At 38.9% G+C, this 27,922-nt stretch overlaps 1 protein-coding gene across 1 annotated transcript in view; it reads left to right on the top strand.

Moving 5' to 3' along the window:
* Positions 1–27,922, top strand: part of MYH15 (myosin heavy chain 15) — a 164,212-nt gene that overhangs the window by 24,471 nt on the left and 111,819 nt on the right. The window contains 4 exon segments of the mRNA XM_069540651.1: positions 925–969; positions 972–1,027; positions 2,257–2,395; positions 17,394–17,495. Coding sequence (XP_069396752.1) covers positions 925–969; positions 972–1,027; positions 2,257–2,395; positions 17,394–17,495 — 342 coding nt within the window.

The following is a 27,922-nucleotide window of genomic DNA, read 5'->3' as shown; positions in this document are numbered from 1 at the left end:
ATAAGCCATTGTGTGGCTAGACAATGTTCTGTTAATTACTGATGGACATCTGGGTTGTTTCCAAATAGAGCTGCTATGAACATTCACGTAGCCCAATTTCTTTGTTTCTGAGATTTGGGGTTCAGGATAATAGAGCCTCACTTCATTGAGTGCTAAACAAAACTCAGATTGGCTCAAAAAACTTCACTGGGAGCGAGTGTCAGGCTTTAAGAGGTTAATGTGATTTGGCCACGTCGGTGGCAGATGTGCTGCTGACAGCTTGCCTTGGCTTCAGCTTGCATTATGCTTCCTGACTAAGTGAATCATGTGAGGAGTCTTAGACATATCAGAGGTGCAGCACTGAACACAGTAGCTGATTTACGGATCCCTTGAAAGACAGACTCAGCCTCCTAATAGGGAGGACGTGATGTGACAGGATGACAGGATGATGTTCCCTGGGTGCTGTGACAGGATGATGTTCCCTGGGTGCTGTTCCCTGGGTGATGTGACAGGATGATGTTCCCTGGGTGCTGACCCCAGGGTCGGCCTGCTTGCTAGCTTTTGAAGCTCAGGCCTGTTATAATTTACAAAACACTTTTCGTCCTCTGACCCTCAACCATGTATCTAGGCCAAATTCCTGTTTTCAAAGTTTTGCCAACATGCAGTATCTGTTTTTTTTTGCACACCAATTCAAGCTGCTGCAATTGAATCTGCTTTCAGATTTGGCCTGCCTAGTCTTCTCTTGGGAGGCATTAACACATGACTGACAAGTTAATAGAGGGCAGAAATTGATTGCAGAGGTTTGGGTGTAGACTATGGATTTTATTTTGGCTTGTTTACAAGTATGCTGTAAGCCATAAGAGTAAACTGTGAATATTGGTCACTTATTTTCTAAAGCCTTGTGGATTTCTTTAAGCTGTTTAACTGATGGTTTTCCCACTGCAGATATGCTCCTTGTGTCTGAAAATCCCTCTGACTTTCACTTTTGCTCCATGGAGCCGTTGCTCTGGAGAGCTCAGATGATGCTGAAGAATTGCTGGCCACAGATGTAAGGCTTGTTAGTTATCAAAGTATGGTAATGACAATGAGAAATGAAAGAAAGCATCATAGATCTCCTCTCTTCCAAAGGGTCCTGGAGAAGTGACCTTCCTTCCCCTGGGGGTGGAGAGTGGAAGGAGCCCCTCCAGGACGGCTTCTGTCCAAAGTTTTATACTTATTTATTTTGTAAATATAGTGACTTCGGTACATATGGAAAAGTAGGAAGATGCTTCAACTCAGTGACAACCACTGTTTTTAGTCTTTATTTTTTTCTATTTTGGGATTGTTGTTACATAGTTGTTTTGGTGGTTTTTTTTAAATCAAACATTATAATCATACTGCATATGTTATGTGATATATACTTTGCTTTTTTGATTATTCTTAAGCATTGTTAATGTTATTACAAACTTAATAAACACTTAAATGGATACTTAATATTTTATCAGACATTAATTCTATAGTTTATTTAATCATTCTCCTACTGTTAGACTCAAGGTTGTGTTTTTTTTTTTTTCCTACTGTGGTGAATGTCTTCGTAGGTGAGTGCTTTTTCTATATATCAGAGTCACCGTATGCTAGATTCCTAAAAGTGAAATTACTAGGTAGGATTATGAATTTTTTATAGTCTCTTGATACATATTCTAAATTAAACACTAGAAAGATTGTACCGATTTCTATCCTCCTGGAGTGTGTGAGAACACACTTCTTACCATGTGCGGTGGCTTCCTAGGATGCTGTTCTTTGGTGACATGGTTTTTCTTTTCTTAAATACTTCCTTTTGCCAGTCTTTAAAATGTATCTGGAATAAAGCTGGGAGAACATATGGGATCCCAGAAATAAGCAACCTATCAGATATGGTGCTACTTTCTTCCATAACCATGAAAGGCAAAATAATTTAGCTCATATAGCCAGTTAATGATAGATTATTGGAAAGGAGAGGAGGGGGTCAGGGCAGCCGAGGAAAGTTCTAAAACTACTGGAAATTAAACAAGTCAAGTCATAAGACTTCCTAATTCTCTTTTAAAGGGATAAGCAGACTGTGGGTGACCAAGCACCAACAGGGCCAATTTGCATTGCTTTGAGCAGAGCTGTCACACTTCACTTCGGGGCTGTGGTGATCTGTCTCCTGGCAGCCCACAGCCCACTGAGTGGAGGGAGGTGTGACACACAGCGGGGGTGAGGTGCTTACTGCAGCCATTAGGCAACTGAAGACTTGGCCATCTGCTTCTCTTTTTACAGCAAGCCATGGACATTTTGGGCTTTCTTCCTGATGAGAAGTATGGATCCTACAAACTCACTGGAGCCATCCTGCACTTCAGAAACATGAAATTTAAACAGAAGCCCAGAGAAGAGCAAGTAGAAGCAGATGGCACAGAAAGTAAGGATTACTTTAAAGACATGGCATGTATGCTCTTCAAATCCCTGACCCCAGGTCTGCTCCCCTTTTCCTTGCAGTTAAACTCACCTCTTAGTTTTTGGAAAATGTTGAAATTAATCAGCAATCTCCCTCAATTGCTGTGCCACCAAATTATTCTCTCAGCCAACATTCTGAATTAGAATCCTTGTATCTCAGGATAAGACACATTCCTTAATTAATTATTGATGATGCCAGTAAATTTGCTAAACTTGGGTGACATAGGATTGACTAAGACGTAGCCTGCCTTCAGCATATAGACTATTGAGAAAAACAGAAAAAGGAACAAATTACCATGAGATGCATGAAGTGACATAATGAAGGTGTGAACAAAGACCTGTAGAATTCCAAAGCAGGAGTTTTCCACTGGGTTGAAAACAAAATGGCTTCTTTTCCCTTTGTTTGTTATTCATATTCTAAAAATCTATAGTCATGCCTGCTTACCAAAAAGATCTATAATGAGTTATCTGTCTAGAATGATCATCAAAATAGAAAATCACAATTATGAAAAGAAGGAATCATAGTCATAATTATTTCATTTAATATTAAAATTCCTGGCAATTGCAACAAAAAGGAAAAAACATTCATTCAAATCTTTCAACAAATAATTTTAAAAATTTTATATTTTTAATTGTGGTAAAATATACACAGCATAAAATTTTACCCATTTTACCCATTACATATTAGTGGCATTAAGTACTTTCACATTGTTGTGCAACCATCACCATTATTCATCTCCAGAACTTTCTCATCATCCCAAACTGAAACTTTATACCCATAAAACAATAATTTCCTATTACCGCCTACCCCTAACCCCTGGAAAATTTTAGTCTTTCTGTCTCTATGAATTTGACTACTCTGGGTACCTCATATAAGTGCATTCATACAATATATATTGTCCTTTTGTGTCTGGTCTATTTCACTTAGCATGATGTCTTCAAGACATGTTGTGCTAAGTGTCAGAATTTCATTCCTTTCTAAGGCTGCATAACATTCCATCGTATGTATATTCTACTTTTTGTTTATCCATTCATCTCTTTATAAACACTTGAGTTACTTCCACTTTTCACTAGTGTGAATAATGCTGCTGTGAACATTAGTGTTCAAATATCTGTTTGAGTCTGTGCTTTCACTTCTTTTGTGTATATACATAGAAGTGGAATTGCTGGATTAAATGGAAATTCTATGTTTAATTTTTTAAGGAACCACCATATTTTCCATGGTGGCTGCACCATTTTCCATTCTCACCAGCGATGCACAAGGGTTCAAATTTTTCTACATCCTCACCAACACTTGTTGTTTTCCGTGGTTTTTTTTCGTTTTATTTTTTGTTTTTTTTTGATAAGAGCCATCTTAATGGGTATAAGGTGGTGGTGTCTCATTGTGTGTTTTTTTTTAAATAGATCTTTATAGGAATATAATTGCTTCACAATACTGTGTTAGTTTCTGTTGTACACCAAGGTGAATCAGACATATGCATACATATGTCCCCATGTCCCCTCCCTCTTGAGCCTCCCTCCCATCATCCCTATCCCACCCCTTTATAGGTCATCGTAAAGCACCAAGCTGATCTCCCTGTGCTATGCTGCTGCTTCCCACTAACTAACTATTTTACATTCAGTAGTGTATATATGTCAATGCTACTCTCAGTTCACCCCAGATTCCCCCTCCTACCTGTGTCCTCAAGGCCATTCTCTATGTCTACATCTTTATTCCTGCCCTGCAACTAGGTTCATCAGTACTTTTTTTTTTAAGATTCCATATATATGTGTTAGCATACGGTATTTGTTTTTTTCTTTCTGACTTACTTCACTCTGTATGACAGACTCTAGGTCCATCCACCTCACTACAAATAACTCAATTTTGTTTCCTTTTTATGGCTGAGTAATATTCCATTGTATATATGTGCCACATCTTCTTTAGCCATTCATCTGTTGATGGACATTTAGGTTGCTTCCATGTCCTGGCTATTGTAAATAGTGCTGCAATGAACATTGTGGTACATGTCTCTTTTTGAATTATGGTTTTCTCAGGTATATGTCCAGTAGTGGTATTGCTTGGTCATATGGTAGTTATTTTTAGTTTCTTAAAGAACCTCCACACTGTTCTCCATAGTGGCTGTATCAATTTACATTCCCACCAATAGTGCAGGAGGGTTCCCTTTTCATCATACCCTTTCCAGCATTTATTATTTCTAGATTTTTTGATAATGGCCATTCTGACTGGTATGAGGTGATATCTCATTGTTTTGATTTTTGATTTGCATTTCTCTAATAATTAGTGATGTTGAGCATCTTTTCATGTGCCTCTTGGCTATTTGTATGTCTTCCTTAGTGAAATGTCTATTTAGGTCTTCCACCCATTTTTTAATTGGATTATTTGGGGGTTTTTTGATATTGAGCTCCATGAGCTGTTTGTATATTTTTGAGATGAATCCTTTGCCTGTTGTTTCATTTGCAAATATTTTCTCCTGAGGGTTGTCTTTTTGTCTTGTTTATGGTTTCCTTTGATGTGCAAAAGCTTTTAAGTTTAATTAACTCCCATTTGTTTATTTTTGCTTTTATTTCCGTTACTCTAGGAGGTGGGTCAAAAACGATCTTGCTGTAGTTTATATCAAAGAGTGTTTTCCCTATATTTTCCTTTAAGAGTTTTATAGTGCCTGGTCTTACATCTAGGTCTTTAATTCATTTGGAGTTTATTTTTGTGTGTGGTGTTATGTAGTGTTCTAATTTCATTTTTTTACATGTAGCTGTCCAGTTTTCCCAGCACCACTCATTGAAGAGACTGTCTTTTCTCCATTGTATGTTCTTGCCTTCTTTGTTGTAAATTAGGTGATCATATCTGTTTGGGTTTATCTCTGGACTTTCTATCCTGTACCATTGATCTATATTTCTGTTTTTGTGCCAGTGCCATACTGTCTTGATTACTGTAGCTTTGTGGTATAGTTTGAAGTCAGGGAGCCTGATTCTTCCAACTACCTTTTTCTTCCTCAAGATTGCTTCGGCTATTCGGGGCCTTTTGTGTTTCCATACAAATTGTAAAAATTTTTGTTCTAATTCTGTGAAGAATGCCATTGGTAGTTTGATAAGAATTGCATTGAATCTGTAGATTGCTTTGGGTAGTATAGTCATTTTCACAATGTTGATTCTTCCAATCCAAGAACGTGGCATATTTCTCCATCTGTTTATGTCATCTTTGATTTCTTTTATCAGTGTTTTATAGTTTTCTGAGTACTAGTCTTTTGCTTCCTTAGGCAGGTTTATTCCTAGGTATTTTATTCTTTTTGTTGCGGTGGTAAATGGGATTATTTCCTTAATTTCTCTTCCTGATTTTTCATTGTTGATGTATAGGAATGCCAGAGATTTCTGTGCATTAATTTGTATCCTGCAACCTTACCAAATTCACTGATTAGTTCTAGTAGTTTTCTGGTGGCATCTTCAGGATTTTCTATGTATAGTATTATGTCATCTGCAAAAAGTGACAGTTTTACTTCTTTTCCAATTTGTATTCTTTTTATTTCTTTTTCTTCTCTGAATGCCGTGGCTAGGACTTCTAAAACTATGTTGAATAAGAGTGGCGAGAGTGGACATCCTTGCCTTGTTCCTGATCTTAGTGGAAATGCTTTCCGTTTTTCACCATTTAGTATGATGCTTGCTGTGGGTTTGACGTATATGGCCTTTATTATGTTGAGGTAGGTTCCCTCTATGCCCACTTTCTGGAGAGTTTTTATCATAAATGGGTGTTGAATTTTGTCAAAAGCTTTTTCTCCATCTGTTGAGATGATCATATGGTTTTTATTCCTTAATTTGTTAATGTGGTGTATCACATTGATTGATTTGCATATATTGAAGAATCCTTGTATCCCTGGGATAAATCCCACTTGATCATGGTGTATGATGTTTTTAATGTGTTGTTGGATTCTGTTTGCTAGTACTCTGTTCAGGATTTTTGCATCTATGTTCATCAGTGATATTGGTCTATAATTTTCTTATTTTGTGATATCTTTTTCTGGTTTTGGTATCAGGGTAATGGTGGCTTCATAGAATGAATTTGGGAGTGTTTCTCCTTCTACAACTTTTTGGAAGAGTTTGAGAAGGACGGGTGTTAGCTCTTCTCTAAATGTTTGATAGAATTCGCCTGTGAAGTGAATTCTATCTGTCTGGTCCTGGACTTTTGTTTGTTGAAAGAGTTTTAATTATGGTTTCAATTTCATTATTTGTGATATTTCTGTTTATATTTTCTAATTCTTCCTGGTTCTGTCTTGGAAAATTATACCTTTCGAAGAATTTGTCCATTTCTTCATGGTTGTCCATTTTATTGGCATATAGTTGTTTGTAGTAGTCTCTTATAATACTTTGTATTTCTGCGGTGTCAGTTGTGTTTCTCCTTTTTCATTTCTAATTTTATTGATTTGCATCCTCTCCCTTTTTTTCTTGATGAGTCTGGCTAAGGGTTTATCAATTTTGTTTGTCTTCTCAAAGGACCAGATTTTAGTTTTATTGATCTTTGCTATTGTTTTCTTCGTTTCTATTTCATTTATTTCTGCTCTGATCTTTATGATTTCTTTCCTTCTACTGATTTTGGGTTTTCTTTGTTCTTCTTTCTCTCATTGTTTTAAGTGTACGGTTAGATTGTTTATTTGAGATTTTTCTTGTTTCTTGAGGTGAGATTGAATTGCTATAAACTTCCCTCTTAGAACTGCTTTAGCTGTGCCCCATAGGTTTTGGATCATCTTTTCACTGTCATTTGTTCCTTTGTATTTTTTTTTCTTCTTTGATTTCTTCAGTGATCTCTTCGTTATTTAGTAGTGCACTGTTTAGCCTCCATGTATTTGTGTTTTTTACAGTTTTTTTCCTGTAATTGATTTCCAATCTTATAGCATTGTTGTCAGAAAAGATGCTTCATATGATTTCAATTTTATTAAATATTCTGAGGCTTGATTTGTGACCCATGATGTGATCTATCCTGGAGAATGTTCTGTGTGCACTTGAGAAGAAAGTGTATCCTGCCACTTTTGGGTGGAATGTTCTATAAATACCAGTTAAATCTATCTGGCCTATTGTGTCATTTAAAGCTTGTGTTTCCTTATTTATTTTCATTTTGGATGATCTGTCCATTGGTGAAAGTGGGGTGTTAAAGTCTCCTATTATTATTGTGTTACTGTCGATTTTGCCTTTCATGGTTGTTAGCATTTGCCTTATGAATTGAGGTGCTCCTATGTTGGGTGCATAAACATTTATAATTTTTATATCTTCTTCTTGGATTGATCCCTTGATCATATGTAGTGTCCTTCCTTAGCTCTTGTAACAGTCTTTATTTTAAAGTCTATTTTATCTGATATGAGTATTGCTACTCCAGCTTTCTTTTGATTTCCATTTGCATGGAATATCTTTTTCCATCCCTTCACTTTGAGTCTGTATGTGTCCCTACATCTGAAGTGGGTCTCTTGTAGACAGCATATATATGGGTCTTGTTTTTCTATCCATTCAGCCAGTCTGTGTCTCTTGGTTGGCACACTTAATCCATTTATGTTCAAGGTTATTATCGATGTGTATGTTCCTATTACCATTTTCTTAATTGTTTTGGGCTTGTTTTTGTGAGTCTTTTTCTACTCATGTGTTTCCCACCTAGAGAAGTTTCTTTAGCATTTGTTGTAAAGCTGGTTTGATGGTGCTGAATTCTCTTAGCTTTTGCTTGTCTGAAAAGCTTTTGATTTCTCCATCAAATCTGAATGAAATCCTTGCTGGGTAGAATAATCTTGTTTGTAGGTTTTTCTCTTTAACACTTTAAGTATACCTTGCTACTCCCTTCTGGCCTGCAGAGTTTCTGCTGAAAAATCAATTGATAACCTTATGGGGATTCCTTTGTATGTTATTTTTTGTTTTTCCCTTCCTGCTTTTAATACTTTTTCTTTGAATTTAATTTTTGTTAATTTGATTAATATGTACCTTTGTGTGTTCCTCCTAAGGTTTATCCTATATGGGACTCTCTGTGCTTCCTCAACTTAGATGACTCTTTCCTTTCCCATGTTAGGGAAGTTTTGGACTGTAATCTCTTCACATATCTTCTTAGACCGTTTCTTTTTCTTTTCTTCTTCTGGGACCCCTATAATTCGAATATTGGTGCATTTAGTGTTGTCCCAGAGGTCTCTGAGATTGTCTTCAATTCTTTTCATTCTTTTCTCTTTATTCTGCTCCTTGGCAGTTATTTCCAGCATTTTGTCTCCAGCTCACTTATTCTTTCTTCAGCCTCCATTATTCTGTTATTGATTCCTTCTAATGTATTTTTCATTTCAGTTATTGTGTTGTTCATCTCTGTTTGTTTGTTCTTTAGTTCTTCTAGATCTTTGTTAAGAATTTCTTGTATTTTCTCATTCTGTGCCTCCATTCTATTTCTGAGATTCTGGATCATCTTTATTATCATTACTCTGAATTCTTTTTCAGGTAGATTGCCTATTTCCTGTTCATTTATTTGGTATTGTAGGTTTTTACCTTGCTCCTTCATCTGTGACGTATTTTTTGCCATCTCTCTCTCTTTTTTTTTTTTTTTATGAGTGGGATTGTATTCCTGTCTTACTTTCTGTTTGGCCGTAGGCTTCCAACACTGGAGTTTGTAGGCTGTTGGGTAGAGCTGGGTCCTGGTGCTGAAATGAGGACCTCTGTGAGACCTCATTCTGATGAATATTCCCTGGGGTCTCAGGTTCTCTGTTAGTTCAGTGGTTCAGACTTGGAGCTCCCACTGTAGGAGCTTCAGTCCAAACCCATGCTCACAAACCAAGAGCTCGCAAGCCACATGGGGTTGCAAAAAAAAAAAAAAAAAAAAAAGAGAGAGAGAGTACAATAACAAAGTAAAAAACAAAATTAGACTAGAAAACTAACAGATATATTAGAAAGAATAAAAAAATTAAAATATAGATGAATCAACAACTGGAAGGTACAACGTACCACAATAGTAAAAAAAAGAGGAGGAGGGAAAAGAAAAAGAAAAGAAAAAAATGGGGGGGTGGTGAGGGCCTTAGCTGTAGAAGGTGGGGCCTAAGCAAGGGCAAGGTTTGGGCGGTGGGTGGGGTGTATCCTTAGGACCCACAGGGCTGGAAAATGCCCTGGGGGCTGTGGGGGTGTCGGAGCTTAGGCTCAACAGAACAGAAGGGGCCCAGGCGTGCCTCCCGCCCCCATGTCAGAGGGCAGGGACCTCACCTGGGAGCCCAGCAGGCTTCCTGGTTTCAAGTGGGCGAGACAAATGCCCTCTCCTCTCCCGCTCCTCCTGGAGGGCCCCTCCCACCTGCCTCTCCTGATCTCCTGACCTCCCTCCTATGTCCCCAGGACCAATGTAGCCAGGGGGAGGGGGTGCGCCCTGGAGGGCAGGGGACCAGCCTGGGAGCCCGGCAGGCTCCCCAGGCCTGAGTGGCTGGGGCAATTGCCTCCTCTCCTGCTCCTCCTAGAGGGCCTCTCCCACCTGCCTCTCCTGATCTCCCCAGCCTCAGGGTCACTGATCTGTCTGGTCTCCACTTCTCCTCCTCCCTCAGTACCCCCACATCCTACCAGTTCACTTGGGGGTTCCTCCCATCTCCTTGGGCACCAGGGTCCCCCACCAGCAGCCAGCAGGTACTCTAGTTGTGGGGAGACACGCTCATTGTGGTTTTGAATTGCATTTCCTTGATGATTAGTGATGTTGCGTATCTTCATGTATTTATTGGACATTTGTATATCTTCTTTGCAGAAATATCTATTCAATTCCTTTGCCCATTTTTTGGTTGCATTGTTTGTTTTTTTATTGTTTAACAAATATTTTGGGGGGGCAGTCTGTGTGGGGGACTATTCCTGGTGCTAGAGATATACCTATGAACAAGATATAATCCCTGTCTTGATTGTCTAGTGTGGGAGATAGACAATATATACATAAATGGACAAATATGCGTGAAGTCAGAATGAAAAAATTAAAGCAGAGTAAAAGAATAAAAAATAATAGGAGTTAGGGGGTTATCATTGATAGGGTGGTCAGAAAGTCCCCTCAGAGAAGAAGACACTTGAGCTCAGAGGAAAATACAGTAAGGAAATGTGCCCTGGATATTGTGTAAACATCTTCTATATTAATATATTAATATATGCTTTCATGGCATCTTGCTGCCTTATTTTGCTGTTTTTGTCCTTGTTCTTTTTTTTGCTTTTCCAACGCTTTGAAACAAAGTTTTTAAAATTATTTTTATTACAAAAACAAGGCATAGTTATTAATTAGAAAATACAGATAAGCAAATGAAGCAACACATCTCATACAGTCTCCATGGTGGTTCCTTCTCAGGTTCTTTACTGGAGCGTCCTCATCTTCCTTACTTCTAACTGCTATAAGTCTGCTGAGCTCAACTCTTGAAACTTTTCTCTGCTCATTTCTTAGCTGATCAACTCAAACTCAACATGTATAGAACTGAACTCTTCATCTCTTCCTGCCCCTTCATTTCTCAGTCTTCTTAATAAATGTCAACTGGATTCTCCTGACTCAAATCTTAGAGTCATCCTGAACTTCTCTCTTTCTTGTTGTCTCTACCTTTAAATATATGTAAAACTCACAACTACCCACAATCACATGTTCACTGCCACCGCTTAGCCTGAACCACCATTTCTCACCAGACTGTTGTGATAACCTCCTTACTGATCTCCCTGTCTCCTCCCTCATCCCATCACTGTAGTTCTACATATTGCAGCCAGCAGTGATCCTTTCATAGAGTAAACTAGCCCATGTTCCCTCCTTGGTGCTAGGTTCATGCGTGGCTTCCATCTTACTCAAAATAAACCCTCAATCCTCATCATAGCCTCCTTCTGTTACCTCTCTAAATCTCTCTATAATCCCATCTCCATATTATGCTTGATAATATGAAACTTATATTTGGTCTTTGTCCCAATATCTGGCACAGAGCTCTTAATTTGGAATTTCTTGAGTGATGAGAGCCATAAAGATGCCTTTTATGTTAACAAGGTGACTTTTGGACTGTACCTATGGATAGGGTCTTGTCACCACAAGAACTAACCCTATGATTAGAGAGTTGGAACTTTCAATCCCACCCCTGTCAGGGCAGAGGAGCAGGGCTAGAGATTGAGTTCAATCACCAATGGCCAATAATTCAATCGACCATGCCCATGTAATGAAGCCTAAAAAATGAAATCTTAAAAGGACAGCGTTCAGGTATCTTCTTGGTTGCTGAGCACGTGGAGATTTGGGGAAACTGGCATCCTTGGAGAAGGCGTGGAAGCTCTGTACCCTTTACGCATACCTTGTCCTATACATCTTCCCCATTTGGCTATTCCCGAATTATATTCTTTTACAATAAATCATTGATCTAATAAGTAAAGTGTCTTTCTGAGTTCTGTGAGCCTCTAGCAAATTAACTGAACCCAAGGAGGGTGTTGTTGGAACCTCCAATCTGTAGCTGGTCGGTCAGTAGCCTAAGTGACAACCTGGACTCACAATTGGCATCTGAATTGGGGGAAGCAGTCTTGTAGGACTGAACTCTTAACGTGTGGAATCTGATGCTATCTCCAGGTAGTTGGTGTAAGAGTTGAGACATGCAGCTGGTGCCACAGAACTGCCTAGCATGGACCCACGCACCTCAGTGGAATCAGGTGCAGAACCCCCACCTACCTACCCTTTCCCCATTCACTCACTCCTCTCACTCAGCCCACAGGTCTCTTGGCTCTTTTGGGATCATTCGAGCTCTCCTGTTGCAGGACATTTTCACTAACTCCTCCTTCTATCTGGGGCTCTTCCTAGGTATCTTCATGGCTGACTCCCTCACTTTGTCAAGGTGCCTTCTTGGATGTTATGTTATCAGAAAACCCTTCCATGACTGCCCCCACCTCCTTCTCATCATCCTCTATCTCCTTACCCTGAATATTTTTGTTTGTGTCATTCATACAGCTGTTTTTTATTGGGTGTCTTACTCCCCAGTCTCCATCAGATGTAAGCTCCCTAGGAGCAGGGGCCTAATTTGTTATGCACTGCTGTATTTCTAGGTTTTAATACAGTGCCTGGCACTGTATCATAGTAGCCCTTACTGTAGTAGTAAATAATTATTTGTTAAATGAATCCTACCCACTCAGGGACATAGGACATATCCTTTGTCTTTTTCTAGTTGAGTGACTTTCTCAATATGCTCACCAATATTAGCAGTTACAATTTTCCTCCTGCCAGTTAGCCAGATTTTATTTTACATTTAAGTATTAATAAAGTTAACATTTTTGTGGGCTATTACCTATTTGTATTGTTTCTTTTTTGAATTTTTATTTCCATTGTTAGCCCATTTTTAAAATTGAGGTACGGGATTTTTCTTATTGATATCTAAGGGCTCTTAATATTAATATATTAAGCACTTGTACGTTTCCTCCCAGTCATTTAAGAAGGAATTGAAGGAGCTGGACAGATGGAGAAGAGGATGGAAAGGGGGAAGGGACCCAAACCTAAGGGGACATCCTTGCCTTTACCTCCTTCTTGAGTCCCAACCTCATATTTCTAACTTTCTACTGCATATTCTACTGCTACCCTAAACCCTGCGTGGCTAAAACTCAGTGTATCATAGCGTCCCCCAAGTGATGTCTTCCTGTTGACTTTTCTATTCATATTCACAGTACTGCTCTTCTCTCTGCTTCTTGGGTTAGAAACCTCTTGGTCATGTTTCTCAGTCTCTCTTTTTCCCTTTCCCGTTCTTAGTTTAGACTTTCAGCAATTTTGCACTCCAGTGTCCCACAGTGGGTTCGCTTTCTCTGTAATCTCACTCTTGTCTATCTTGCATGCTTCCACAACATTAATCGTTCTGAAGCCTGACTCTTATTATGCCATTTCTCTGCTAACAGCCCTTTAACATATCCCCATTATTTAATTAATACCTACAGTGGCATCAGATGTCTCCTGAGACCACAAATCACCCACATTTCTGTTTATCTCACTTCCTAACTTGTTGGTACTATCCACCGTCTTTGACCATCGCTGCACTGCCTGCCTCTGGGCCTTTAAGTCATGCTGTTCCCTATCTCAGAAATGCTTGTTCTCCCATACTTGCCCATCAAAACCCTTCTCATCCTCCAAGGCTCAGATGAAATGCTGTTTCTTTCTTGAAGTCTTCTCTGGTCATGCAGTCCAGAAGGGATCTCTTTCTCTTTCAAACTTTCATGATACTCATGATTTGTCTCTTATAGGCAGTTGTTTTATTGACTTGCTATTTTTGCCTGTGTTTTATTTACTCTCATGGATTATAAACCCCTTGACAGCAAGGATTTATGTCTTGTTTATCTATCTTCTTACTATAGCATCTAGCACCAGGCCTTGCACATAGCAAGTGCTCAGAAACTCAGTTCAATAAATTAAGGAAGTTTGAACAGCTCAGAAACCGTATTATAACCCTACATAAAAGACTAATTGAAGATCATTTTCAAAACCCTTTTCCACATTAGCCAGATTGTGGTTTGACAAAACTGGATTTTGTTTCTTTGTATCTGGTTATTTACAGATCAGATAGAACTGGGATAGAATTGTCACACTGGAAAGGATTGCCTCTTGTTTTTCTCTACCTCCTTACCTGTTTTCAGTTGCAGTCAGACTTTGTTCTCTCCATCTTCTAAATGTATTTACCAAACCTGTCTACCCTTCTCTAGAGAGTAGTTCTCAAACTTGGTTGCACATCAGAAAGCACCTGGGGAGCTTTTTAATTCCTGAAGCTCAGGCCTCACCCAGACCAAAGGAAACCAATCTCTGAGGGAGGATGCAAGCATAAGGATTTGTTTTTATAACTTGCCAGGTGACCCCAATGTACAGACAAGGTTGAGGGCCCTCTGAGAAGGACTGTTCTCAGACCCTCATGTGTATCAGAATCACCCGGCAAACATGCTAAAAAATGGGCCCAGACCCTAACCTTCTTCAGTGAGCTAGTCCTTTGTTCCTTTATGAGCTCCCCAGGCTATTCTAATCCACACCACCATTTGAGAACCCCCTCTAGCTAAACCTCTCCCAGGTAATATCATAAAACCTAAGTTAAAATTCATGGTTTTATTCACAACGTCCTAGAAAATGATGTTTATTGATAGGAATTTCATAAAGCCTCTTTGGGGAACACATCAGCTTACATGTTGAAAATATGTTTACAGATGATGCTGTCTTCATGATGGCATCTCCTAAATGTCAGGACATTTATTCATAGATTTAACTTTTAATGCAAATGAAGTTTTTTTTTTTTTTGGAATATGATGACAACTATTATTTTCTGTAAAAAAAAAAAAAGGAGAACATGAGATGTCTAATGTACAGCTGTGGGATAAATCCACTACTCCTCTATCTGCATATCCTTGAGTGTCTTTGGAGTAGATGAGAAATAATTCTGTAATGTTGAAGGCTATTTCTATTAGAGCTTAAGTTGGGATACTGTACAGAGAATTTTGGTTTCCTTTGTTCATGGATAAAAATAGACTCAAAGGACTGTCCTTAACACTGGGAAAAGGTTGTATGAGATTGAGACTATTGTTACCTATATTGTCCATCTGAATGCTTCCAATGCATAGAAAATCGGACTCCTGTCTTTTTTTTTCTGGACAGATATTGTGGAATTGTTCGTTTTTCACATTGTTGGTTACTATTCATCTCTGCTCAGATTCATCAGGCACGCTGCATTTCTCCCTTCCTTTGAAATATTTTCATTTTGGGTTAGATGCTCTTTAAAGTCTCTTCTGCTTCAAAAAGTCTATGATTCTGACCCATTGGCTTCTCAACTTGAAATAATCAGGCTTTTGTCTCCAAACATGGCACTCCTAGCAGGAATAACTCAGCATAGGATGAGCATATCTGCTTTACTTTTGATTTTTCCATTTATTTTCCCAAAAGGCTTTGCATTTTGAAAGGTTTCATAGCAACTGAGTACCTAGACCATTATCATTGATATGGAGTAGGTGTAGAGCTTCTAGAAATGTATGTATAGTATACCTTGATTTTATTTAACAAGCAAATCAAACATTTCAAGCTTTTCAAGCCTTTGAAAATTTTAAAGGCTGACAGAAAGGAAATGGATATTGTTAGTACAAATGACATACAGCTCTCTAAATGTGTTTTGTTTTTACTTTGTTCTCTATTTGTGGTTATTGCTCAGGAAATTTTGTACTTCTTAGTGAAGTAAGGAAAGACTGGATTTTCTTCTATATTAAGACATTAATTTTATGGAGTTACTACATCAGATATACTAGCATATCTCAGGATTCATTTAAAATGGAAGACAGGGCTTCCCTGGTGGTGCAGTGGTTGAGAGTCCGCCTGCCGATGCAGGGGACACGGGTTCGTGCCCCGGTCCAGGAAGATCCCACATGCCGCAGAGCGGCTGGGCCTGTGAGCCATGGCCGCTGAGCCTGCGCGTCCGGAGCCTGTGCTCCGCGATGGGAGAGGCCACAACAGTGAGAGGCCCGCGTACCGCTAAAAAAAAAAAAAAAAAAAAAAAAATGGAAGACAGCAGAGAGGTTCAATTGAGTAAAATATTTCTTTTGTCTGATAACTGAAAAAATCTGCAATTTGAAATGTGTTTATAACTTTTTGCCTGTGGCATTCTTTTGTGTTATTGCCATTTTTTAACACCTGGTGTGATACATGTCTATTTACTTTTCCTTCTGATAACGCTTATTCTTCACTTCTTTCCTTAGAAGATAGAAGTGCTGTTTTATAAAAGTACAATTGTATGGGTTGTAAGTATTCTTGTTAGGCAGCAGAGGGCACTATGGGGCAGAGATTTCACAGGAAAAGGAAAGGTTTCTGAAAGATACTGGGCAAGTGTTCTGGCTTCTGTTGATTGGCAGCTGTCTTGAATTATCCAATGACATGGTCCAAGTTCCGGTTTCATTGAAAAGATCTACAAATGTATATGTAGAAGGGGAAAATAGGCAAATAACGAAAATGAGATTTTTCATGTCCTTCAGATAAATAGTTCTTTTCAGAAGAGGGCCAGTATCAAGAAAAAGATTCTTTTTAAAAATTGAGTTATAATTCCCGTATTATAAAATTTATCCTTTTAAGATGCACAGTTTAGTGAGTTTAAGCATATTCACAATGTTGTGTGACCATCACGCCTACTTAATTCCAGAACATTTCATTACTCCAAAAAGAAATCCTGTACCCTAAAGTAGCTACTCTCCATTCCTTTCTCTCCTAGCCCCTGGCAACTACAAATCTACTTTCTGTCTCTATGGACTTGCCTATTCTGGACAGTTCATATAAATAAGATCGTACAATATATGGCCTTTGTGTCAGGATTCTTTCCCTTACTATAAAGTTTTCAAGCCTCATCCATGTTGTAGCATGCATCAATACTTCATTCCATTTTACGACTAAAAAAGTTCCATTGTATTAATATACCACATTTTGTTTATCCAGTCATCAGCTGATGGACATTTGTGTTTTTTTCATGTTTTGGCCATAATGAATAATGCTACTGGGAACGTTTGTGTACAACGATTTTGTATGAACATACTTTTTATTTCTCTTGGGTGTGTACCTAAGAGTGGAATTTCTGGGTCCTATAGTAACTATGTTTAACTCTTGAGGAGCTGCCAAATGGTTTTCTATAGCAGCTGTACCATTTCATATTCTAGTAGCGTACGAAGGTTCCAATTTCTCCACTTCTTCACCAAAACTCGTTATTGTCTGTCTTTTTGATTATAGCTATTCTAGTGGGTGTGAAGTGGCAGTTCATTGTGGTTTTGATTTGCATTTCTAAGAAATAGAGGCTTTTAAACATTTAGGATTCATGCATTTATTCCCAAACTACAATCTACCTTGCTATATCATTCTAAACAAACCATCCTTCCATCTTTTGGATAGTCTATTGGGCTACAGTGGAATGAATTTTAATAGTGTTTTCCTTGCTCTCTCCCCTCCCCACTTTCCTCCTTCTCTTTTTCTCTCTCCCTTCCTCCTTCCCTTCTTTTCCTTCCTTTCTTCTGACCAGATGCTGACAAAGCTGCTTTCCTCATGGGCGTTAACTCCTCTGAGCTGGTGAAGGGCTTGATCCATCCTAGAATCAAAGTTGGTAATGAATATGTTACTAGAGGCCAAATTTAGAACAGGTAAGGTATTTCCAGAGCATTACGATTCTATGATCTTGTAGTAATTGTACACATTTCGTATTTGTGTATTTTTCAACTTCTGATGATGTCTGCAACAAGAACTTCTATAAAAAAGTGACTTTGGTAAGTATTCCAAATGTTTTCATCTGTGATGTACACCACAGTAAATGCTCTTGTGTTGAGTCTTTCTAGTCTGAAATATACCATTTTGACAGCTTTCCCTTAGGTAACAAGTCTCTTTGCAGATGCAGACAAGTCCTTTACTTGTTGTGATCAACATCTTTGTTGTCCAGCTAAGAAGTTTTTAAAGCTATTGGTTTCTGACATGAATAAAATTGGCAAATTGACATCTATCACCTATTTGGAATATTGACTTTTTAGGCAATCAGACACATTCATTAAGAGTTTCAGAACATATGCTGAAGTTAGCATTTGATTTGAAGAGAGGGGAAAAATGAGACCAGAAGTGAGAGATGGAAGGTCATATAGGTTTTATTCAGTATTCAGGAGAATGTTTTAACTATAGAATAACAAGTGCTCTGAGGACTGCTGATCCTGAGGCTTTGCAATAAACAGTCCCAGAGCTGCCAGGTAATGAGACCATCTAAGTATGCTAGTGCATTTCAAAATAATAATTTACATCTGTTATGTGTTAGTCAGTATGAGGTAGGCCATGCTGCAGTAATACACACACAGTAAAATCTCAGTGACAATAAAGTAGGCATTTATTTCTTACTCATACCAAGTCCAATACAGATTGGACCACCTTCTTCAATTTTGTACTTAGGCAATCTGGAATGCAAGGCCTCCCATGTTGCTGCACAGGGGAAAAGATGATTTGTGAAGAAAATACACCCACTTTAAATGCTTAGGGCTAGAAGTGATATCACCTTTACTAATATTCTATTGGTGAGAATTAGTCGAATTCTCTCCTTAGCTACAAGGGGCTCAGAAATGTAGTCTTTCTGGAAAGAAGAAGTGGTTTGATCACATATAATATATATAAAGCATTCATATTATCTCCTTCCATTCCTACAACAATACTCAGAGTTAAGTAGGGCAGGGATACTTAACTTATGTTTTTTCCAGTTGAAGAAACCAAGGCTTAGGGAACATAAATAACATTCCAAAGGACATACAGCTAGTATTCAGGTGACGCTTAGACTGTCTTACTCTGTATACATCTTAAATCTGAAAATGAGATAGACAAATGTGGAAATTTGTGATAGAAGACAGTTATTTTGACTACAATAAACTCTCTTTCTTTTGGTTTATTAAGGCATCTGGTGTGACTATGTTATTTAAAACAGTTCAACAACTAATCAAAATCAATTTCCTAGTTCAGCTTACTCTATAAATCAATAATTCTTCCTCTACCGTAATACCAATTCTATGGGAATAATTTGCTTACATTTTTGTCCTCTGTGGTAATCAGAGTTTCTTGAGGCCATGGACTGTGTCTAATTCATCTTAATACCTCAGCATCTAGCACAGTGCCCTGCAAGCAGTAGGTGCTCCATAAATGGTTGGGTTTCTTTTTTTTTGCATCTTTATTGGAGTATAATTGCTTTACAATGTTGTGTTAGTTTCTGCTGTATAACAAAGTGAATCAGCTATATGTATACATATATCTCCATATCCCCTCCCTCTTACACCTCTCTCACACCCTCTCTATCCCACCCTTCTAGGTGGTCACAAAACACTGAGCTGATCTCCCTGTGCTATGCAGCTGCTTCCCACTAGCTATCTATTTTACATTTGGTAGTGTATATATGTCAATGCTACCCTATCACTTCGTCCCAGCTTCCCCTCCCAACCCCTATGTCCTCAAGTCCATTCTCTGTGTCTGTGTATTTATTCATGTCCTGCTCCTAGGTTCATCAGAACCATTTATTTTTTTTAGATTCCATATATATGTGTTAGCATACAGTATTTGTTTTTCTCTTTCTGACTTACTTCACTATGTATGACAGATTCTAGATCCATCCACCTCACTACAAATAATGCAATTTTGTTTCTTTTTATGGCTGAGTAATATTCCATTGTATATATGTACCACATCTTCTTTATTCATTCATCTGTCGATGGACACTTAGGTTGCTTCCATGTCCTGGCTATTGTAAATAGTGCTGCAATGAACATGGGGGTACATGTCTCTTTTTGAATTATGGTTTACTCAGGGTACATGCCCAGTAGTGGGATTGCTGGGTCGTATGGTAATTCTATTTTTAGTTTTTTAAGGAACCTCCACACTGTTCTCCATGGTGGTTGTATCAATTTACATTCCCACCAACAGTGCAAGAAGGTTCTCTTTTCTCCACACCCCATCCAGCATTTATTGTTTGTAGATTTTTTGACGATGGCCATTCAGACGGGTGTGAGATGATACCTCATTGTAGTTTTGATTTGCATTTCTCTAATGATTAGTGATGTTGAACATCCTTTCATGTGTTTGCTGGCCATATGGATATCTTCTTTGAAGAAATGTCTATTTAGGTCTTCTGCCCATTTTTGGATTGTTTGTTTTTTTGATATTGAGCTGCATGAGCTGCTTGTAAATTTTGGAGATTAATCCTTTGTCAGTTGCTTCATTTGCAAATATTATCTGCCATTCTGAGGGTTGTCTTTTCGTCTTGTTTATGGTTTCCTTTGCTGTGCAAAAGCTTTTGAGTTTCATTAGGTACCATTTTTTTATTTTTGTTTTTATTTCCATTTCTCTAGGAGTGGGTCAAAAACGATCTTGCTGTGATTTATGTCATAGAGTGTTCTGTGTATGTTTTCCCCTAAGAGATAAACTTGATTTTTAAAAACTGTTTAAATGGAACTTTTCAGTACTAATAGCTCTTGTTTTGAGGAAAATTTTATATTAATTTTAGCAATACTTTCACCTTCACTTGTTTCTCGTCCTGTGAATTTTAAGTAATATTATATTTAATACTTTTTTTCTGTTGGGGTGAACTATAGAGGATAGTTTTTTTCTTCTTCATCATTTTTTTTCTTTTCTTTTTTTTGGGTTATTTTATATTGTTATTTATTTATTTATTTATTTTTAACATCTTTATTGGGGTATAATTGCTTTACAATGGTGTGTTAGTTTCTGCTTTATAACAAAGTGAATCAGTTATACATATACATATGTTCCCATATCTCTTCCCTCTTGCATCTCCCTCCCTCCCACCCTCCCTATCCCACCCCTCCAGGCGGTCACAAAGCACCGAGCCAATATCCCTGTGCCATGCGGCTGCTTCCCACTAGCTATCTACCTTACGATTGTTAGTGAATACATGTCCATGCCTCTCTCTCGCCCTGTCACAGCTCACCCTTCCCCCTCCCCATATCCTCAAGTCTGTTCTCCAGTAGGTCTGTGTCTTTATTCCTGTCTTACCCCTAGGTTCTTCATGACATTTTTTTCCCCTTAAATTCCATATATATGTGTTAGCATATGGTATTTGTCTTTTTCTTTCTGACTTACTTCACTCTGTATGACAGACTCTAGGTCTATCCACCTCATTACAAATAGCTCAATTTCATTTCTTTTTATGGCTGAGTAATATTCCATTGCATATATGTCCCACATCTTCTTTATCCATTCATCCGATGATGGGCACTTAGGTTGTTTTCATCTCCGGGCTATTGTAAACAGAGCTGCAATGAACATTTTGGTACATGACTCTTTTTGTATTTTGGTTTTCTCAGGGTATATGCCCGGTAGTGGGATTGCTGGGTCATATGGTAGTTCTATTTGTAGTTTTTTTAAGGAACCTCCATACTGTTCTCCATAGTGGCTAAACCAATTCACATTCCCACCAGCAGTGCAGGAGTGTTCCCTTTTCTCCACACCCTCTCCAGCATTTATTGTTTCTAGATTTTTTGATGATGGCCATTCTGACTGGTGTGAGTTGATATCTCATTGTAGTTTTGATTTGCATTTCTCTAATGATTAATGATGTTGAGCATTCTTTCATGTGTTTGTTGGCAGTCTGTATATCTTCTTTGGTGAAATGTCTATTTAGGTCTTCTGCCCATTTTTGGATTGGGTTGTTTGTTTTTTTTGTTATTGAGCTGCATGAGCTGCTTATAAATTTTGGAGATTAATCCTTTGTCAGTTGCTTCATTTGCAAATATTTTCTCTCATTCTGAGGGTTGTCTTTTGGTCTTGTTTATGGTTTCCTTTGCTGTGCAAAAGCTTTGAAGTTTCAATAGGTCCCGTTTTTTAATTTTTGTTTTTATTTCCATTTCTCTAGGAGGTTCTGATCTGGTCTTTATGATTTATTTCCTTCTGCTAACTTTGGGGTTTTTTTGTTTTGCTTTGTCTAATTGCTTTCGGTGTAAGGTTAGGTTGTTTATTTGAGATGTTTCTTGTTTCTTGAGGTGGGATTGTATTGCTATAAACTTCCCTTTAGAATTGCTTTTGCTGCATCCCATTGGTTTTGGGTCATCGTGTTTTCGTTGTCATTTGTTTCTAGGTATTTTTTGATTTCCTCTTTGATTTCTTCAGTCATCTCTTGGTTCTTTAGTAGCATGTTGTTTAGCCTCCATGTGTTTGTATTTTTTACAGATTTTTTCCTGTAAATGATATCTAGTCTTATAGCATTGTGGTCAGAAAATGTACTTGATATGATTTCAATTTTCTTAACTTTACCAAGGCTTGATTTGTGACCCAAGATATGATGTATCCTGGAGAATGTTCCATGTGCACTTGAGAAGAAAGTGTATTCTGTTGTTTTTGGATGGAATGTCCTATAAATATCAGTTAAGTCCATGTAGTCTAATGTGTCATTTAAAGCTTGTGTTTCCTTATTTTTTTTCATTTTGGATGATCTGTCCATTGGTGAAAGTGGGGTGTAAAGTCCCCTATTATTATTGTGTTACTGTCAGTTTCCCCTTTTATGGCTGTTAGCATTTGCCTTTTATATTGAGGTGCTCCTTTGTTGGGTTCATAAATATTTACAATTGTTTTATCTTCTTCTTGGATTGATCCCTTGATAATTATGTGGTTTTCTTCTTTGTCTCTTGTTATAGACTTTATTTTAACGTCTATTTTGTCTGATATGAGAACTGCTACTCCAGCTTTCTTTTGATTTCCATTTGCATACAATATCTTTTTCCATCCCCTCACTTTCAGCCTGTGTGTGTCCCTAGGTCTGAAGTGGGTCTCTTGTAGACAGCATATATATGGGCCTTGTTTTTGTATCCTTTCAGCCAGTCTGTTTCTTTTCATTGGAGCATTTAATCCATTTAATTTAAAGTAATTATTGATATGTATGTTCCTATTACCATTTTCTTAATTGTTTCTGGTTTGTTTTTGTAGGTCTTTTTCTTCTCTTGTTTTCCCCCACCTATAGAAGTTCCTTTAGCATTTGTTGTAAAGCTGGTTTGGTGGTGCTGAGTTGTCTTAACTTTTGCTTGTCTGTAAAGGTTTTAATTTCTCCGTCAAATCTGAATGAGATCCTTGCTATGTAGAGTAATCTTGGTTGTAGAGTTTTCCCTTTCATCACTTTAAATATGTCTTGCCACTCCTTTCTGGCTTGCAGAGTTTCTGCTTAAAGTTCAGCTCTTAACCTTATAGGGATTCCCTTGTATGTTATTTGTTGCTTTTCCCTTCCTGCTTTAAATATTTTTTCTTTGTATTTAATTTTTAATAGTTTGATTAATATGTGGTTTGGCATGTTTCTCCTCAGATTTATCCTGTATGGACTCTCTGTGCTTCCTGGACTTGATTGACTATTTCCTTTCCCATGTTAGGGAAGTTTTCAAGTATAATCTCTTCAAATATTTTCTCAGACTCTTTATTTTTCTCTTCTTCTTCTAGGTCCCCTATAATTCAAAAGTTGTTACATTTAATATTGTCCCAGAAATCTCTGAGACTGTTGTCAGTTCTTTTCATTCTTTTCTCTTTATCTGCTCTGCAGCCGTTATTTCCAGTATTCTATCTTCCAGGTCATTGTCCATTCTTCTGCCTCAGTAATTCTGCTATTGATTCCTTCTAGAGTATTTTTAACTTCATTTATTGTGTTGTTCATCATTGTTTGTGTGCTCTTTAGTTCTTCTAGGTCCTTGTTAAACATTTATTCTATTTTCTCCATTCTATTTCCAAGATTTTGGATCATCTTTACTATCACTACTCTGAATCCTTTTTCAGGTAGACTGTCTATTTCTTCCTCATTTGTTTGGTCTGGTGGGTTTTTACCTTGCTTCTGCATCTGGTGCATATTTCTCTGTCTTTTCATTTTGTTTAACTCACTGTGTTTGCAGTCTCCTTTTTGCAGGCTGCAGGTTCGTAGTTCCTCTTATTTCTCTTGTCTGCCCCCAGTGGGTGAAGTTGTTTCAGTGGGTTGTGTAGGTTTCCTGGTGGGGGGGACTGGTTCCTGTCTTCTTTTGGGTGGGGCTGGATCTTGTCTCTTTTGTGGGCAGGGCCGCATCTGGTGTGTTTTGGGGTGTCTTTGAACTTAATATGACTTTAGGCAGCCTGTGTGCTAATGAATGGAGCTGTGTTCCTCTCTTACTAGTTGTTTGGCATGGGTTTTCCAGCACTGGAGCTTGTTGGCCATTGGGTGGAGCTCAGTCTTAATGTTGAGATGGAGATCTCTGAGAGAGCTCTCACCAATTTATATTATGTGGAGCTGGAAGGACTCTGAAGGTCTCTGGCAGCCCAGTGTCCTGGAATCAGCTCTCCCAACTTGGAGGCTCAGGCCCAACACCCGGCTGGAGCACCATAACCCTGCCAACTGCATGGCATGGAATAAAATGAAGAAAAAAAAAGTGAACAGACAGAACCCCAAAACAAATGGTAAAAGCAAAACTAAATTGACAAAATCACACAAAAAAAATACACACACACACACTCACAAAAAGAGAAAAAAAAAAAGGAAGAGAGAAACCAAACCAGTAAACAAACCCACCAATGAAAACAAGCACTAAAAACTAAGCTAAGATAAACATAAAACCAAAAACGAATCAAACGCAGTAAGAAAACCCCAAGGCTACAGTTGCTCCCAAATTCCATCACCTCAATTTTGGGACATTTGTTGTCTATTCAGGTACTCCACAGATGTAGGGTTTATCAAGCTGATTGCGGGGATTTAATCTGCTGCTCTTGAGGCTGCACAGAGAAACTTCCCTTTCTCTACTTTGTTTGCACAGCTCCTGGGGTTCAGCTTTGGTTTTGGCCCCACCTCTGCGTGTAGGCCGCTCTCAGGCATCTCTTGCCCACCCAGAGAGGAGGGTGATAAAGCTGTGGCTGATTAGGGCTCTCTTACTCCCTCAGTCTAGTTAGAGGGAGGAGTATGGTAGTCATAATTGGAATGCGGGGCATGCCTGCAGTGGCAGAGACTGGCATGATGTTGCAACAGCCTGAGGTGCACCATGTGTTCTTCCAGGGAAGGTGGCCCTAGATCATGGGACCCTGGCAGTGGCGGGCTGCACAGCCTTCTGGAGGGGTGTGGGTAGTGACCTGTGCTTGCACACAGGATTCTTGGTGGCAGTGGCGGCAGTAATAGAGGTCTTTGCCTGCCTCTGGGGTCCAAGATGTTAGCCATTGGTCATGCCTGTCTCTGGAGCTCACTTAGGCGGTGCTCTGCCATCTGTGGGCACATGGAGCAGGAAGCCTCTCTCCTCACACCCCCCAAAACAATGGTCTCTTGACTCTCCATCAGGTCCAGACTTTTTCTCGGACTCCCTCCTGGCTAGCTGTAGTGCACTAGCCCCCTTCAGGCTGTCTTCATGCAGCCAACCCCAGTCCACTCCCTAGGGTCTGACCTCTGAAGCTCAAGCCTCAGCTCCCAGCTCTCACCTGCCCCAGTGGGTGAGCAGACAACCGTCTCAATCTGGTGAGTGCTGGTTGGCACTGATCCTCTGTGTGGGAATCTCTCTGCTTTGCCCTCTGCACCCCTGTTGCTGTGTTGTCTTCTGTGGCTCCAAAGCTTCCCACCCCCATCCACACCAGTGAAGGGTCTTCCTAGTGTGTGGAAGCTTTTCCTCCTTCACAGCTCCCTCCCAGAGGGAGCTGTTCCTATTTTATCTCTGTGTTTTCTTTTTTCTTTTGCCCTACCCAGATATGTGGGGATTTTCTTGCCTTTTGGGGAGTCTGAGGTCTTCTGCCAGCATTCAGTAGGTGTTCTGTAGGAGTTGTTCCACATGTAGATGTATTTTTGATGTATTTGTGGGGAGGAAGGTGATCTCCACGTCTTATTCCTCTGCTGTCTTCAAGGTCTGCCTATGTTTCTTTTTTGCAGAGGTGTATGTTAGCCATTCTGTACTTCCTATGTATTCTAGACAGCTCTGGCTTGATATTTCACCAAGCTGAAAATGACTTCTGGTTTGGGAAGTTGACACACCATTGAGATCAAATTGAAATCATTTTCCAGCATTACATCCCTGTACAGACTTTTCTGAGCAAGGTTCAACAGTTGGCACTCCTCCCTGCCAAAGTCTACAGTTACATCCTTGAAAGACACTGATCCCTGACTGTTCTTCATGGACATCAGAGACACCTCTTCACTCAGCCCCTGGAAGCTCCCTGTGCTCACCAGCCCCTCACCCACACTCTTTCAAGACAGTGGCCATCTAATCACAGCCATAAATGTTAAAATAAAATATTGAGCTGATGTTGAACCATACTCAGCAGGACAAGTAGCTAAGCTATTTCTTGGTAGTGAGGTTATAGGTGTTTGGCAGCTTCTTGCCTTTTAAGACATTCGCCACCACATGCCTGCATGACATGCTATGATTATAGAAGAGGACTTGCTCTGTGTAAAACTAATGAACCCATAGGAGGACTGAAATCAAACCTTCGTCTCTTTAATATTGTGTTCTCAGGGACTGAGTTACTACCCCAGCCTCTACTATAATGGAATCAGTGAAGCAAGCTAATATATTATTATTCAACAGTAAAAGAAAAGAAACCCTCATCCTCCATCCTCTCCCTCCCTCCCCGACTCTCCCTCTTGCTCATGCACTCTCTCTATTTCTCTCTCTCTCTTCTTCCATCTCCTGGAGACAAAGCAAGAAAGCACACTGTAAGGCTTTTCTTTTCTTAGGAATTGTACTGACTTTATAGAGACAATTGTCATGGCTAAGAATAGAGATGTATATGCTGTTGATGACAATTGCAAAAGATGGCAAAAATTCTTGCAGTGTTAACACGCTATACAAAATTTAGTTCTAGCTCTAATGCTAACTAACTCTTGGACTTTGGTCAAATACTCCATCTCTCTGAGCACCCATGAAGAAGTTAAATTCTTCTGTGTGTCTTAGTGGTGGGGTGATTGGCATCTAAAGGGGATAATTCTTTGTGTATGAGCATGTCCACACATTGTAGGAGGCTTTGCATTCCTGCTCCAAGGTGCTAAATACCAGTAATACTCTCAGTCACTATAACAATGGAAAAATGCCCACCCTGTTTCCAAATGCCCCCCACCCTTAGGGGGAGGCACCATCCCGAGTTGAGAGACACTATACGTGATTATCAGGAAGTAAGGTTCTTCAGGCCTAGTATTTTATGACTCCAGGAGAGTTCTGACTGTGCTGATCAGAAATAAGTTATTTTACTTCAAAAAGATTAATAATGATCAAACAATAATAATAATAAGAGGCATTGAATGTTCACTATGGGTGCTATGCTATGTGCTTTGTATGGATAGCTTATTTAATCTAACAGCAAGCCTGCAAAATTGATCTTATTTACATTTCCATTTTATAGTTAAAGACAGTGAACCTTAGAACAATTAACTGCTCAAGGCAACATGGGTAATAAATACTGGATTGAGGGTGAGGAAGTGATAAAAGTAGAAAAGGGATGGGAAAGGGGGAACTAATATTTATTGGATGCTAAGTGTCAAATGTTGTGCTATGTATATTTACATCCACTGTCTCATTGAACCTCTCCCAACAACCATGAGACAAGAATATTTTAATATTGTTATTTTACAGATGAGAAAGTGAGGGATCAAGGTGGTTAAAAATATGGCTATTTGACTCCACTTCTTTTCAGTTTTGTTTTTTTCTGTCATATACTCTCGAACCCCAAGTAATCAAAGTCTTCTGTGAGGTTATTTTGAAAAGAGCTCAGACATAAGTCCATTTAGTCCCTGAAAAGTGGGCATGTAGATTTTCCTGCCTCTGTCGTCCTTCATTGGACAGAAAGTGAAGAAAATGATTAATTGGTGAGCAGTATATTGGATTATCAGTTTTATTAATTGATTCAGCACATATCATACCATCCATTTCTTCCTCTGGTACAACTTCAGGCTTTCTTCCTGTTTTTTGCTACTCTCCACCCATGGCCAGTTTCTCTCCCACTCCTACTTCTCAAGTATTTAGGGAATTAAAAGGGAGTGAGCAAGTTAGTCATGTTCTTTTTAACTTTCAAAGTGACTGCTATAGACAGAGAGTGATTCCTCGGTGCTCCGGA

Source organism: Delphinus delphis, chromosome 4 (assembly GCF_949987515.2).
Source record: "Delphinus delphis chromosome 4, mDelDel1.2, whole genome shotgun sequence".
NCBI classification, from domain to species: Eukaryota; Metazoa; Chordata; class Mammalia; order Artiodactyla; family Delphinidae; genus Delphinus; species Delphinus delphis.
Note: the sequence above shows the minus strand (reverse complement) of the source record. Positions and strands in the feature narration are given on the sequence as shown.